Raw genomic sequence first — 15080 nt, forward strand, 5'->3', positions numbered from 1 at the left:
GGATCATCTTGTAGCCTCTCCATTTGAAATCGTCATTTGAATTATGTTTGAAGTAGGTCCCATCTAGCATGCTCTTTCACGAGAAGGTCTACGTGCCATTCAAATGCTTCATCAGTTAAGGCCATGGGAAACCAAGCCACCTTGGTTTCATGGGATTGATCTCCACCTGCTCAGCATGCGGCATCAAAATGCTGGAGGAATCGGGCTAGATCTCCCCTACCATTATATTTGGGAAGTTCCAGTTTTCCCAAGGGGCGTCTTCCTTGATTGTTATTATTTTTGCGATTAAAGAAATTGTCAGCCTCTACATCAAGGTCGATATCCCCATCATTGTCGCGACGGCGTCTAGCCAGATTGGGGCGTGGAGGAGTTAAAGGGAGTGATTGAATCTCACGGGGGGATTCGGGGTAGAGGATTGGCAAGGGCGATGGTTGCAGTGGAGTTAAATATGGATTTGGCGAGCATTAGAGTCAGAGGCATTGGCCGGAACGTAGCTGCATGCAGATTGGGCGAGATTTGCCAAGGGTGTCTCTGCCTCAAGTGCAGGGGTGGATGAAGTTTTGTGGGGAGGGTTGGAGTGGTGGTAGTTTTTGTAGGGACCATCATGTTAATAATGTGCCTAAGATTGTCCTACATGTGTTGGGAATTGTGCCGATATAGACGGATCGTTAATCGGAGGTCACGGCATGAAGATATGAACAAATTTATGTGAAACGAGGCCCACACAGGGGCACAAATGAGCGAGTTCTAGGGATGCAGAAATGGGGTGCAATGGGCTGGAAAAATACCCCGTAGCGTGATGTTTCCGTGTGTGAAATCTTGATTCAAACGGGGTTTAGTTTGGGTCCCAAACAGGTGAGTTACGAGGGGTTAAAGTAGGGGTAAATTTTGCTTTTTTTTTTTTTTGTGGGGGGGGTTCCTAAGGGTGGTGTGAATGGACTTTAAGTCCAACTGAGGGGTTGGAACCAAGTTAATCTAGCTAGGTGAACTAACCTATATCCTCCAGTTAAGTACTAACTGAAGGTTAGTTAACCTAGCATAACTATTAGTAACTAACCTAGGAGAAACCTAACCTAGGTAGACTAAACTAACCTACCTAGTTAGACTAAACTAACCTAGGTTAATCTAACCTAACCCAAGTGTGACTAACCTAACCTAGGATTAGTTTAGTGGTTAGGTTAGGTTAGGTTTTTTTTCAGAGAGTTGTTTGTGGGGGGGCGATGCGGCAGCGGCAGGCGGGTGGTTTTTGATCGGTGGCGAGGGGGTGGGGCGGTGGTTTCGTGCGGGGGGGAAAGGATAGAGGGGGGGAGGGAGGTCGAGGGGAGGAGAAGGGGGGTGCAGACAGAGGGGAGGGGAGGGAGGTCGAGGGGAGAGAGGTCAAGGGGAGGGGGTGGCGGGGGCGAGTGGGTAGGTTGCTTGGCGCGGGGAGGAGGGCAGCGCGGTGAAGGGGCGGAGGTGTGGCGCTGGGTGGGCACCATCGCTGGTGGGGTGGGCACCATTGGCGCACCGCCTGGGGGCTGGCAAAATGTGAAAGATGAAGAATGAAGGGGTGGAGTGGGTTTTTATAGGAATTGAGTTTAGGTTTAGGGTTTAGGTTTAGGGTTAAACCCTAAACTCTTCCCAAGCCATAATTTTTTATGGATTGCTCGGTTTGCTCTTTTGCAAAAAGGTGAAATGATCAAAATTGCAAGCTCTACGCATTCGTTTCCACTGCTTAGCCTGATTATTTAGCAAGTGGCTTCTATTTAGGAAATAAAGAAATTTTCTTAAGGTAGGAACCCAAGGTTGATGCTTGGGGTAGATATGTTTGGCTAGAAATGGAAAAAAAATTTTACTCTCCTTGCCCTTGAGTATAATGTTCGTGAAACTTCGAAGTAGTTTGTTTTTTTACACATACCTGCATATGTTTACTCGTTACTTGAGATGCTAGTCTCCTCGGCAGCGGTTCCAAATATTTGCTCTTTCTTACCGCTTACGTAGGAAGAGCTGGGTATTCTCAGTATGCAGGGTTCCAAGGCTTTTGGTCACCAACAGATATATCGGGGTTGTCAGTTGTAGTATATGTGTAGCTTAGGACCTTGAGTCGTGTTCCGGTGAGAGACATAGGCTTAAGTGTGGTAAGCAAACAAAGTGCATGCATGGATGCATCAATTTTACGAGCAAAAACCTATGAGTAGGTTTATACGAGCGTGTTTTTAAAGAGATTTTAAAAAGTATTTCTTTAGGAAACATGGTTTTACACTTTTATTTTCATTGTAACTAGATTCCTTTATCATAAAAATATATAGACTAGTCACTCATTCATTTTTACATAACATAAATCTTCTTATTCATAGACATCCCTTTGTACCCTTGTTATTACCTTAAAAAAGTATTAAAAAATAATTCATTTAAGAAATTTCCCTCATAATCACTCTCAATATAATAATATTATCATATGGCAATATCTTTCAAGTGTTTTTGTATTAATAACAAGATATTTATGGACATGTTTCTACAGAAACTTAAATTATTGTAAATAAGTATTAACTTGGGCTCATATATCACTCTCATAAAATACATGTAATATTTAATACTATATATGCAAGGTTTTTCAAAATATAACCACACAAATGTACTCAAATGGGGTTTTCATCGCAAAGCTACGGATTGACAATCTGTGCAGACAAGAAGAAAGTTACATGGCAATTTTCGTGGGATATTCTATCACCAATTTCGTATCATCATATATTTCCACTTGGAGATTTTCGTCTATGGCGAAATTGATCAATTTTCATCCATCTATGTAGACCTAAAAGCTTGGATCCATTTTTGACTAAAGCCACGCCATTTAAAGGATTCTTAACTTGTGAAAAAGCCACCTCATCATTGAATTTCCATCCCTCTCCAAAGTTTCAAGGCCCCTTTTCTTTCCAAAGGTCTTAAGGCCCTTTTATCTCCAAAGTACCAAGGGCCCTCTTAAGCTTTTTGAAAGTCCTCAGGCAGAACATCCTCTGTTTTACTAAACCTCGCCAAATTCAAAGAAGAACATCGAAGTGAGGAGTTAGAAATAGAAGAAAGCACAAAAGCAGAATCAAAAGTAAAGATCGCTTGTGAAGTAAAGGATGCATCGATTTCAAAGACATATCCAATGCCTCAAACAAATACCAGGAAAGTGGGCATCACATTTTTCTCTTTGATATAAAGTGTTTTGCTTTACATTTTCTGGAAAAATATACGTCTTTAAAATGACAACTCTAAAAAGGGATGGTATGATTAGGGAGGCTAAGGAAAGGGCTAGAAAGGGGAAAGCAATAGTTGGAGAGGAAACACATGAGGAGGTACAAACTGAAACGCAAGAGGATAATGTGGAAATGGAGGATATTGATTAGGGTGATTATGGAATTCTGTATGTGGAATTCACTAAACTTGAAACTTGAACGCAAAATATAGAAACACAATTAGGGGTTATCAGTGAAACATTAAAAACCCTAGTTGAAGCTATAACTAAGATAGCCAATTACTAAAAAACCACCGTTTCCTCCTTATCAAGTTGAGAGAGCTACCTCTTGACTTAGAGAAACATTGAACATTCTTAAGGACTTAAAACAGCCAATTTTCAATGGGGAAGAAAAGGAACGTAATAAAGATTCGATTAATACGTTCTTGCAAAAATGGCAAGACTTCGAACGACTCAGGAATACACCTCTTGAAAATCAAGTCATGGAAGCAAGTCTTTCCCTTGGAAATAAAGCCTATAAATGGTGGATGAGCCTCAGGGAGAGTGATAGAATTCCTAGATATTTTATTGAGTTTGAACAAGCCTTTTTAAAAGAGTTTTTACCAAAAAATGAATTAGAAAGAGCATGGGAGGCTTGGGATGATTGTACTATGGGTAAGAACACTCTAGTCCAGTACATAGTGAACTATAGGGAGGCAATCCTTAAGCTGAAGGGAATTCATGAATTCCAAAAGATAAGGGGTTTCGTGAGAGGTCTCAAAGACATAAGGTTGAGGTGAAAAGGAATTCTCCAAAAACCTTTGAGGAAGCCATTAAGGATGCCCAAATATATGATGATATAATGGGGAAATTCAGAGTTAGAACTTCAGAGCAAACAGGTTATGTTCCAAAGTTCAATAAATTTCCAATTTGAAAAGAAAGGGGCACTTTAAGAAGGAGTTTCCTCAGGCACCACCTAAGAAACCTCAAACACAACATTATCCTCTCTTGAAGAAAGAGGATTATGAAAGGGCCAGGCAAGAAAGTCTTTGCTTCAAATGTCTGGGCAAAGACTATGCTACTTGGAACTGCCCTGAAAATAAACCAGTGAGAGCTAAAGCCCCAAATAGACCTCCACAAAAACAAGTGCATGTAGTGCAAGTGTTGCTGCTTAATGGTACTGAAAGTACACTGAGGTAGAGGTCTATCATGAGGATAGCACCCACATGTGCTGTCTATCATCGGCAATGTGGCAGCCCACCTTTGGTCCTCATGATTTAATGAGGATGCATGGAAAAATTAAGGGGCAAAGAGTAAGAGTGATGGTCGATGATAGTGCAACACATAATTTCTTAAACTACTTGTTAATTAAGAAATTAAAATTGCCTGAGAGTCCTAGTGCCCATAAATATGTGGTCTCTTTGGCAAGAGGTAGTGATAAAAAAGTTTGGGACACCATGATATATGGTGTAGAGGTAATATACTATTGAAGATGGCTACCTGCTCTACAAGGGTAGAGTATGTGTCTCAGATGATAATGACATTAGGTGCCAAATTCTTTTTGAATGTCATGATAGTCCAAGTGCTGGACACCTGGGAATTCAGAAGACATATGTGCTTCTGAAAAGGCAATTCTTTTGGCTTGGAATAGGTAAGGATGTCCAAGATTATGTATTGAAGTGCCAAAAATGCCAAGTCAATAAGGTTGAACGCCTTAAGGTAGAGGTCTCGTACACCCATTGGATATTCAATCTGGCAAATGGGAAAGCATCTCCATGGATTTTATTATGGGGTTACCTAGGACACAGAGGGGGCACAACTCTGTGTGGGTAATTGTGGATCATTTGACCAAGATGGCTCATTTTATTCCTATCAGTGAAGATGTTAAAACTCCAGAATTAGCTAGGCTATTTGTGGAGCATATATATAGATTGTATGGGCTACTAGCTAGTATTATTAGTGATCGGGATAGCAAATTTAATAGCCATTTTTGGAGGGGTGTGTTTAAGAGGTTGGAAACTTCATTGAATATGAGCACCACAGATCATCCACAAAGTGATGGTCAAACTGAAAGGGTCATTTAGATCATTGAGGATATGCTTTGAGCATATGTGAGTAAACGGCAAACTAATTGGGAACAGTATCTGCCCATATTAGAATTTGCATATAACAGTGCCAAACATTCAGCTACAGGTTTCAGTCCATTCATGATGATGTACGGATTTCAACCAAGAGCCCCAATGATAGTGGGACTCGAAAAAGAAAAGGTTCAAGCGGCCAAAGACTTTCTTGAGGATATGAATCAAACGCTTAAGTTAGCTAAAGATAGCATAAGAAGAGCTCAAGATAGAGCATGAAGTTATGCAAACCCCCACCATAGAAAGTTGGAGTTTGAAGTAAATGAGAAAGTCTACCTTAAGGTACCTGAATCTTCAGAATCTTTAAAAACAGGTAAATGTCCAAAGTTGTCTCCTAGGTATTGTGGACCATTCACAATACTTAAGAGGATTGGAGAACTTGCTTACAAATCAGCCTTACCTAAGGGATGTAGAGTACATCCAGTTTTTCATGTTAGTAGGCTAAAAAGAAAATTAGGAGATGATGATAATCTCATTGGAAATGAAGTCCTAGTTGAACTCATTGAACCCGCATCTTTACCACATGAACCAGAAAGAGTTTTAGATAGACAAGAAAAAAGAACCCGACATACTATATGGCAAGAATGTCTAGTTAAGTGGAGAGATAGATTTGAAGAGAGTTCAACATGCAAAAAGGTAAGCAGTCTCCAGAGGAGGTTTCCCAATTTTATTTTCGAGGACGAGGGGAAGGGAATGTTACGTCAATCGTAATCCCGATATTATCTAGTGTGGTTGCGATGAAGGGGGAAACTAAGGGGCTCGACAGTGCTTGCATCAATATGGAGTGCGATATTAAGGTCTAAAGGGAACTGAGGTTCTAAAGTTTTTTATGGTGGACATGTGGCACCCAATTGGGCTCCAAGTGGCAAGCACTGTGTTCAGGGGAGATTTCTAGACATAGGCTCCAAAAAGAAAGAAAAGAGAGGGAACTCGAGGAGGAGTTCACGTACAAGGGCACTCTGAGAATCGTGGTTGGGTGGAAGAGACTTTTGATGAGCCCTTTTTGTGGGAATGTAATAGGTTGCAAGGTTGGAGGAGAGGGGAGGACGAGTTGCAAGGTTAGGACATGCTTTTGGACGTGGAGTGCAAAGAAGCATGGACACTTGAGACAATTGCTTAGAATACCAAACTTAGAATACCAAAGTAGAACTCAACACAATGCCCCAAAGAGTCTGGGCTTCATCCATTATGGGGTATTTATACAAGTTGGAGAGCTTCTCTCTCTGCATGTAGGAAGTGTAACACATTCTCTCTCGACATGTAGAACTTGCATGTAGAACTCGCATGTACAAGTCGTATGTAGAAGTCGTATGTAGAACTTGCATGTACAACTCACATGTAGAACTTGCATGTACAACTCACATGTACAACTCGCATGTAGGAGTTGTATGTAGCAATCGTATGTAGAACTTGCATGTAGAACTCGCATGTACAACTCACATGTAGAATTTGCATGTACAACTCGCATGTAGGAGTTGCATGTAGGAGTTATATGTAGAACTTGCATGTAGAACATGCAAGTTGGATTTCTAAGAGGGATTATTTCTAGCCTTATGCAAGTACAAGAGGAGCTTTGCCACTACTCTACACACACATTCTGTTCTACCTAAGTCCATGTTGGCCCAGAGACAACATACGGGCTGAAACAGGCCCCAAGAGCATGGTACCAACGGATAGACAAATTTTTTCATAAATTAAACTTCAAAAGATGTGCCTCATATGCTAACTTGTATGTGTACAAGAAAGGTGGAAAATCTACTATTATTGTTCTATATGTGGATGATCTCCTTATTACAAGTGACTATGAAGACATGATCAAGCAGATAAGAAAAGCGTTGAGCACTGAGTTTGAGATGACAGATTTAGGCTTGATGCACTATTGTTTGGGGATTGAAGTATGGCAAGAGCCAGGCAAGATCTTTATCTCTCAGTAGAAATATGTAAGGGAGATCTTGAAGGCATTTGGTATGTCCGAGTGCAAGGAGATAGCTACACCTATGGAGGTAAATGTGAGGTTGTCTATGGAGGATGCCTCACCACCAGTAGACATCGGGACGTACAGGAAGTTGGTCGGCAGTCTCGTCTATCTGTGCAACACCAGACTGGACATCAGTTTTGCTCGTTTTGAGTAGGTTCTCCAATAAGCCCCGAGAGATTCATTGGAATGCAGGGATGCAGGTGCTCAAGTATGTGAACGGCACTCTTGACTATGGCATCACTTCTCCATCACTTATGGTATGGACACTTCCTTGGATAGTCATTATGAATTAGATTGGGCTGGAGATGTTGATTCCAGGAAATCAGTTTCTAGATATTGTTTCTCTTTAGGTTCAGGTATCTTCTCTTGGATCAGTAAGAAACAACCAACAGTGGCGTGACTGTCTTCTACCGAGGCTAAGTACAAGGCAGCATGTTTTGCTGCTTGTGAAGCAGTGTGGCTAAGGAGGATCTTATGGCACATGGGAGTGCAAGAGGATGAGGCAACTGTGCTGAGGTGCGACAATCAAAGTTGCATGGCCATTGCTAAAAATCCAGTGTTTCATGCGCGCACAAAACATATAGAGATTTAGTATCACTATGTGCGTGATTTGATTGAGGACGGGATAGTGGAACTAGTCTACTGTCCAACAGAGCAAAATGGAGTAGATATCTTCACCAAGGCACCCGGGAAGGATCAGCTTTAGGATCATCTTCAGAGACTCGGTATTGGGCCGAGAAGGTAGTTCACCTACGGGTGGACATTGATGAGGGGGGGTGTTAGATATGCTCAATGCCCCACCCTTTTGATAACCACCAGTGGTCCAAGGTGCTCAAGTTGTAAGGCCCCCATATGAGGAGAAGCCATGTGTGAGCTCGGGACACTGGATGGATCCTGACTTGCATGTCAGCAGATGAGGTCTATCAATGAGACCGTTGATGGTAGAAAGGTGATTGTGTGGGAGCCCCTTATTCTTGCTGGGGCCTGGGGGCTAGCTGGTCCCCAGCTGGGGGGTCCTAAGGGGGCTAGCGGCCCCCTTGGTGGGGGTTCAGGGGTGAGAGCCCCCGAGGCGATGGTATAGGAAATATTCCCTAAATATTCCATGGACAACTAGTTGATTCCACCGACTAGGTTTAGTCGACTCCACCGACTAGGTTGACAAGTCGGTTCCACTGACTATGTTGATCCGACTACCACCCTCATAGCTATAAAGAGGCGACCTCCCCAGTCCATTGCATCAAATCAATTCATATCATATCAGATCTTCTAGCTAGTAGCTCTTCACCTAGTATCTGTCTAGATCGCCATATAAGCTCCACTAGGGGAGCGCACGGGTGGACGAAGCCATCATCTGTACTACATCAGTATTGAAGGAAATTTTTGTTCATCTCTAGTTTGCTGTGTACTCTCTATTCTTTGTTTAGTTTCTGTTTTGCTATGCCGTGTAAGTTAACATCATCGCTTCCCACACCTTCCACATACCCTTCCACCACTTTGATCCTTTCGCCACACATGGCTCCTTGTAACACCAAAAGGAATTTGTTTCCAATGCCTACATCGGAGAAACCTTATACTATCAATGTTTCTACAAATTTATGGCTTAAGTAGAGTCATCCTCTTGTACTGCCTTCAGAATAAGAAGGGGCCTAGCAAACATAGGAAGTAAACCTATATCTTACCTCGCACTTTATGTGTGTGGACTTACAGACACGTGTAGAGGGAATAGTTGCAAGTTGGTTTGAGATAAAATTCTCTCTCCCCAATTCTTTTGGCCTTCCTTACAAGAGGTCAAGATTACAAACCAAGCCCTTGAAGACATAATAAAAGCTATAGATAAGAGGAGAATTTGCTTTTATCCCAAACATGTTGAGGGTAGGGGCAAAATTGCAATTGATATTTTTTCAGACTGTAAGTAGGGTATTATCAACGATCTTGCAGTAGATAGTGAAGGTAAATGAATTGCACTACATTACATAATCAATGGCTATCAAATGAATTTTTTATCTCTTTATGCCGTAACTGGGAGTCGGAATAAGAAGCATATATGTCTTGGGAAAGGTATTCTTGTTAGAGGGGCAGAACTACAACCTTGGGAGTCACTTAAGGAGACATTACACTTGGTTGACGCAAACAACCTTGGAAATTTAACATGGTCCAATAGACAAGTGAGGGAGTTCAAAAGGGCAGGAAGGAAGGCTAGATAGAGCCTACTTACTAGGAGTTGTCAGTGAAAACCATAAAGGTAAACATACATGTTTTCTCTTTACTCTCCATGTCATACCAATCCACTAGGCCATGAATCCACCCAAAGATTTTTCCATATTCTGAGTACTCCTGCAGATTTGGTAACGTACTGAATTGCCATCTAACTTTGGCTATTTCGTATTGTCCCGTTTCCCCTCCCCAGAGGAAAGAACAGAAAAGACTATTCAGCTAAGCCAAGCTCTTCTTTGTAGGCGACCAACAGGAAATAAAGTAGATAATAGACGGGTAGATATAGTGGTTCAAAATGAATTTCCTTCTTGACAGTGTTGGTTGTAGCCCTTGCCATTTGATGATTTTGTCTCTAACTCTATCAATTACCCAGTCCCATCTACCCTTCATTGAGCATCTGAACCCCATAAGAATACCAAGCAACTTGAAAACTTATCCCTCCTTTATAACTTTGCATCCTTTGTTCTCAATAGAATCTACGAAGGTGCGCTCCTAGTGCCAAAAAATCTTTCTTTTTTGTTATTGGTCTTGGAGCCTAAGGCTTAGACAGAATATATCTAAGCATTCTAGAATAGCTTAAACCGATTGTTCATCATTGTGTGGTGTGAGATTGGTGTCATTGACAAATCGCTAACAAATAATCTGTCTGTTTCGATCCACTTGGATTCCCTGAATACTTCCCTTTTCAGATCCATTATGAGTTAGCCATCCAAGAGCATCAGTTGCAATCGCAAAAAGGAGTGGGGCTAGCGGATAGCCTTGCCTGGTAGATCTCCTCAGAGAAAAAGGAGAGGAGCAATTTCCATTTATCTCTATCCTACCTCTGGCCTGATAAAGGAGGACGTCAACAAAAGAAATGAAATTAGGGTCCACCCCCATATCCCTTAAGGAGTTCAGAATAAATCCCCATTCCACTCTGTCATATGCTTTATCAAAGTCTACTTTGAGAAAGCATGTCCTATTGACTTTCATCTGCAAATTCTAATCCCTCCCAAATAGTCAAGATAGTCTCAAGGATATGTCTTCCCTAGATAAAGCCTTTTTGTTCTTCCCTTATCCAATTATGCATCTTAAATCTGAGTCTAATGGCCAATGCCTTGGCAAAGATTTTGTAACTAGTATTCAGCATGGTTAAGGGTCTTCCATTTTTTAATTTCATCTTTCGAACCACCCTTCGGAATTAGTTTGATCATTTTTATGTTTATCCTTGGATCCAAAAAACCTTTTTCCCGCGACTCTCACCACAGTAAGAGTAGATACAGACCTATCGTTTCCTAGAAGACTTGGTAGGGAGTCCATCCTCTTTTGCCATCACATCAACAGCCCCCTTTAGTTCTTCTAGGGAGAGATCTTTATCTAGAAACAGAGAGTCAAAACCTGACACCTTTTTGCTTCTAGCCTGTCGACATTTGTCTCTAGCTCTGATTTTTTCAATCATCATAAGCACCTCCGATTCTCCCAGAATGCCCTGGAAGTGAGTAGATACTATGTCCATAATCTGAACCGGGTCTTGAACCAGCCTGTCATCCTTACAAATGGCCTCCAATAATGGCTCTTGTTTCCCATCTAGAATATTTATACTGCATATTCCAAAGGCAAAGAGCCAACAATAATACATCCAAAAGCATAGCATCCCTTTTTTCCAAAGTAAGGGAGATACTTTTACAAAGACACTTTGAGCTCACTTTATTCAAAATAATCTACGTCCCTTACTTTTTACAAAGACACTTTGGGCTTGCTTTAATAAAAAATGGTTTATGCTTTCTATCACAAATATTGCCCAAGGTTTTGCAATATCAATGAAAATACGAAATTGATCCATAGCCATATGCTCTACACTGTGCGACACCTCAATTGGCACCCTCACACTACCTCCAATCCTGGTCATTAATTCCATCGCATATACTCAAGCTGCCGATAATAATAGTTGTTAACAATCAATTGAATGAATTATTGAATCAATCGATCCAATATAATTGCACTCAAAGTACAATAATCAAACATAACACCAATAACACTAGCAACATCAATATTAGCATGGAATCACCCACAATACCAACCATCTATCATTGTAAAACACAGGTTAGTTAGGCATCCCTAAATAAACCATGCAACCCTAACTAAACCATGCAAAGCATCCACTAGGACCCTCGTCGCATCCCGTGCGCTCCTATGGAATACTTTGCCATAGTCACACTTAACTAAAAACAAAATAATATCCATAGCAAGAAATATCAAAAAATATAATTTCATAACACCCTTGTAGGCATGAGAGTGTTGTGGTTCTACTGTGACTAATCTGAAAGACGGAATAAAAGGCCCTTTGGCGCGTATGGACATGTGACATTAAAGCAATTGTTCCATATAAATATATGGCCTAATGAAGGCCTTTAATAAAAATAAGTATGAAGAAACCTATAGGGAATTTTTTCAAGAGCTTTAGTATGCATCTAGGTAGTGGAGCTTGAGGACCCCATCCACAATACTCTTTTAAGGGCGAGACCCAAAAACTTTCATTCTAACAATGGCCAATCATTCTATTCACCTAGAGCTTGAGCTACACCGTACCTTTATTGCGAATTGGCCTTAAGGCTATGTATACAACCACCTAATTTTGGTCGACAATTGTGCTTTTCAATCAAAATTTTGCTGCTATTTTTTTTTGGGGGATGATTCCATTCATTGATGATATTCATTTTCTTTGGGCGCCCCCCCAACCCACCCTAAAAAATGAGCTATCCTTTTAAGTCTAAAGCGGCAAGACGAGACAATTCATTCCTAATTATAAAAGAGGCCCAAATATTCCTAAACACATATGCCTGCAACACACAGGCCAATGAAGGCTAACTTGCCATTCTTGGAAGGTTGGCAATGCATCTCTGAACCTTAAAGAGCATACCCATAATCCTTGAACGTATAGGCATACATAGCGCACAAATCCAAAAGCATGCTGACATAGTATGCAATTGCAAGTAGCACTCACAAATCAAACCAAAATTTTGATCCTTCACTGGCAACACATTAAGGGAAGCTGCAACAAGGAAGAGCAACTATAACAAGATTGGATCTCAAAGAGCACACAAAATATGAACATCCATAATGCAATCTGCAATAATAAGTGTGGTAGTCTCAAGTGCAACTTGACATTCACCATATGAGGTATCTAACATGGGATTAAAAGAGAACTAAAGACTACTTTGGTCGCCACAATTCTTTGTTAGAGGCAATACGAGAGAGTTGTGCATATGCATTTTGAAATATACCTTTGCTCATCATTAGCCAAACTTTGGGAGGACAAAGCATGTTCATTAAATGTAGCTACACTCATATAATATGATTGGGCAACACCAAAGAGACTTGTATTAAGTTTCTATTGAAAGCTACATTAAGCATATGCATACTATATGGAGTTACAAAACGTAAAACCATACAAAGAAGTAGTGAGTTAAAAAATCATATTGTTAATGGAAAACCAAAGGAAAACTTCTAAGCTCGTTAAAAACTAACAGGAATAACAACAGAACTAGAGGTGCTAGCACCAACAAAAAAACAAAGGGCACAAATTGTACCTATCTAACAGCAATTGATACCTCTTAAGTATAAAAAGAAGGTTTTCGTACTACTTTGCCTGTAAGATTGGATGTATGTTCATCGCAGTACTTACTCCCTTACATGATTAAATTTATGCCATGTTCCCTCACTGAGTCCACAACGGCCAAGAGTTTCCCCTCCAACTTCTCATTTTTACGGGTATAATAAAGTGATGTGAACACATCAGCCTCTCTTGCACGTTCAGCTAAGACCTCCCCAACAACCCGACACGCATTTATGTCACATCGTGACTGAAGCACTGACCGTAAATCCTTAGAGTTTGTGCTCGCCACAGCAACCACTTTGTTAGTCACCCGATGCATGATACTGGCATGAATATATTTCTTTGAAATGAATACGTCAAGAGTAAATGGTAGCATGTATGCCTCTGTTCTCTGTTTAAATGACCTTAGTGGCCTTCCCTCTCTCTTTGACTTCTTAGACTTTGAGACTGTCTTGTTTTCTGTCCTCCTCTCTGTCCATCTTGACTCAACCTTTTCAGGCAAATCATCCAAGAAAAGGTCCTTCTCCTTGAAGAACTTTGGGCCACGATATTCCTGAAAATCCAAATGTAAAGCCAACCACTTATTAAAAACAAAAGAAAATAGAAACAATGCATTAATGCTGGACATGAATTATACAATTCGATGTTTTACAAGAACACATCAGAATTTCCTCAAAAAGCTATAATATTCTTACACTCATCAATTAACTGTAAGTCCATTTTCATGTAAATCATCACAGAAGCACAAATGTCTGCTAAATCGTCACAGAAGTACAAAGATCTCTGAAAGCTTCACACAAGCCCAGAATTTGGTATAGAAATACTGAAATAGAATGCACCTTCTCAGCATGAACATGCCTTGTCCATATGCAAGAAGCAAGCCCTCGAGATGATAAAAAAGCTGGGGAGTTCATCAAATTTCTGATGGCTGCCATGCTGATCTTCAAGCTTCAAATATAGCCTTGCACAACAGACTATAGATTCAGAATCATTATGTTTGTTCAATCTAGTAATGAACTTTTTCTCCAACTTCAGCGCAAGGAAATTCAAATTTCAAAAAAGGATTCATGGATTAGTTCTTTCCTCAGTACTCAAAACAGTGTTTTTGAAACCATCTTGTTAAACATATTTGAGGTTGGTTGCAGGTGGCAATGCCAACCATTATTCATTTGACCAACTGGTTGCTCTTCTACTTCAGGAGGAACAAAGCCGTGTAAATCACAATGCTTCTATGGCTAGTGATCAAGCCTTTTCTGCCCAGCATAAAAACAAAGGCAAAGGCTAAGTTTCAGCTGGTAAACCCCCTCATTCGCATGCTGGTCACTCCCATGGTGCCTCTTCTTCGGGGGATAAGAAGAAGAATAAGAGATGCAACTATTGCAGGAAACATGGGCATGATACAAAAAGAGAATTGCATTTGAAAAGAAGAAGAGAGAGTCTGGTTCTCCTAGTCCAAAAGATCAACATGAGACAGCTAATTTTGCACAAGATCAGCATTGGGCTTTTCTGGTTACATGCCAGTATAATCTCGATGTTCATGATGCCTGCAAGATAGTTTCTTATGTATCCGATGCCTGGTGTTAGCAAGCACATTTCTTCCTACAAGAAGTTATTCAGCTCACTTGAGCATACATCTAAGGGGGGACAATCACATGTGCCAATAATGCATCGTATACAGTGAAAGGCATTGGGCAAGTTGCTCTTCTGTTTCTGGTGGTCTTGTCACTCTAGAGAATGTGCTTTATGTTCCAAGCATTCGCAAGAACCTTATCTCCATTTCAGCCAGCTACTTGTGGTTATCACGTTCTTTTTAATGGTGTTCGGTGTGCAGTGTATGATGCTACACATGCCTTTACCATGGTCTTGACTGGGACATTGACTAGAGGAATGTATAGACTTGATGCCTATGACAAATACTTGGATGATGCTGGACTTGCAGATGCAGATGCATTTGCT

The 15080-nt window shown here is 40.8% G+C and overlaps 1 protein-coding gene across 2 annotated transcripts; it reads right to left on the minus strand.

Annotated features, from left to right (window-relative positions):
• Positions 1 to 12996: 12996 nt before the first annotated feature.
• On the minus strand, positions 12997 to 14100 carry LOC147898106 (uncharacterized). 2 transcript variants are annotated; one of them, XM_087379639.1, is made up of 2 exons: positions 13964 to 14100; positions 12997 to 13677 (listed from the first exon to the last, which is right to left on the minus strand). In XM_087379639.1, the coding sequence occupies exons 1-2, from the start codon at positions 14057 to 14059 to the stop codon at positions 13198 to 13200; spliced, it is 576 nt and encodes a 191-aa protein (XP_087235765.1). In that variant the 5' UTR covers positions 14060 to 14100; the 3' UTR covers positions 12997 to 13197. The 2 variants fall into 2 exon arrangements, with proteins under 2 accessions (XP_087235765.1, XP_087235766.1); XM_087379640.1 differs by having other exon boundaries at positions 13983 to 14082.
• Between the last annotated feature and the right edge of the window lie 980 nt (positions 14101 to 15080).

Source organism: Dipteris shenzhenensis, chromosome 9 (assembly GCF_047967505.1).
Source record: "Dipteris shenzhenensis isolate YYH24624 ecotype China chromosome 9, Dip_SZ_1.0, whole genome shotgun sequence".
Lineage (NCBI taxonomy): Eukaryota > Viridiplantae > Streptophyta > Polypodiopsida > Gleicheniales > Dipteridaceae > Dipteris > Dipteris shenzhenensis.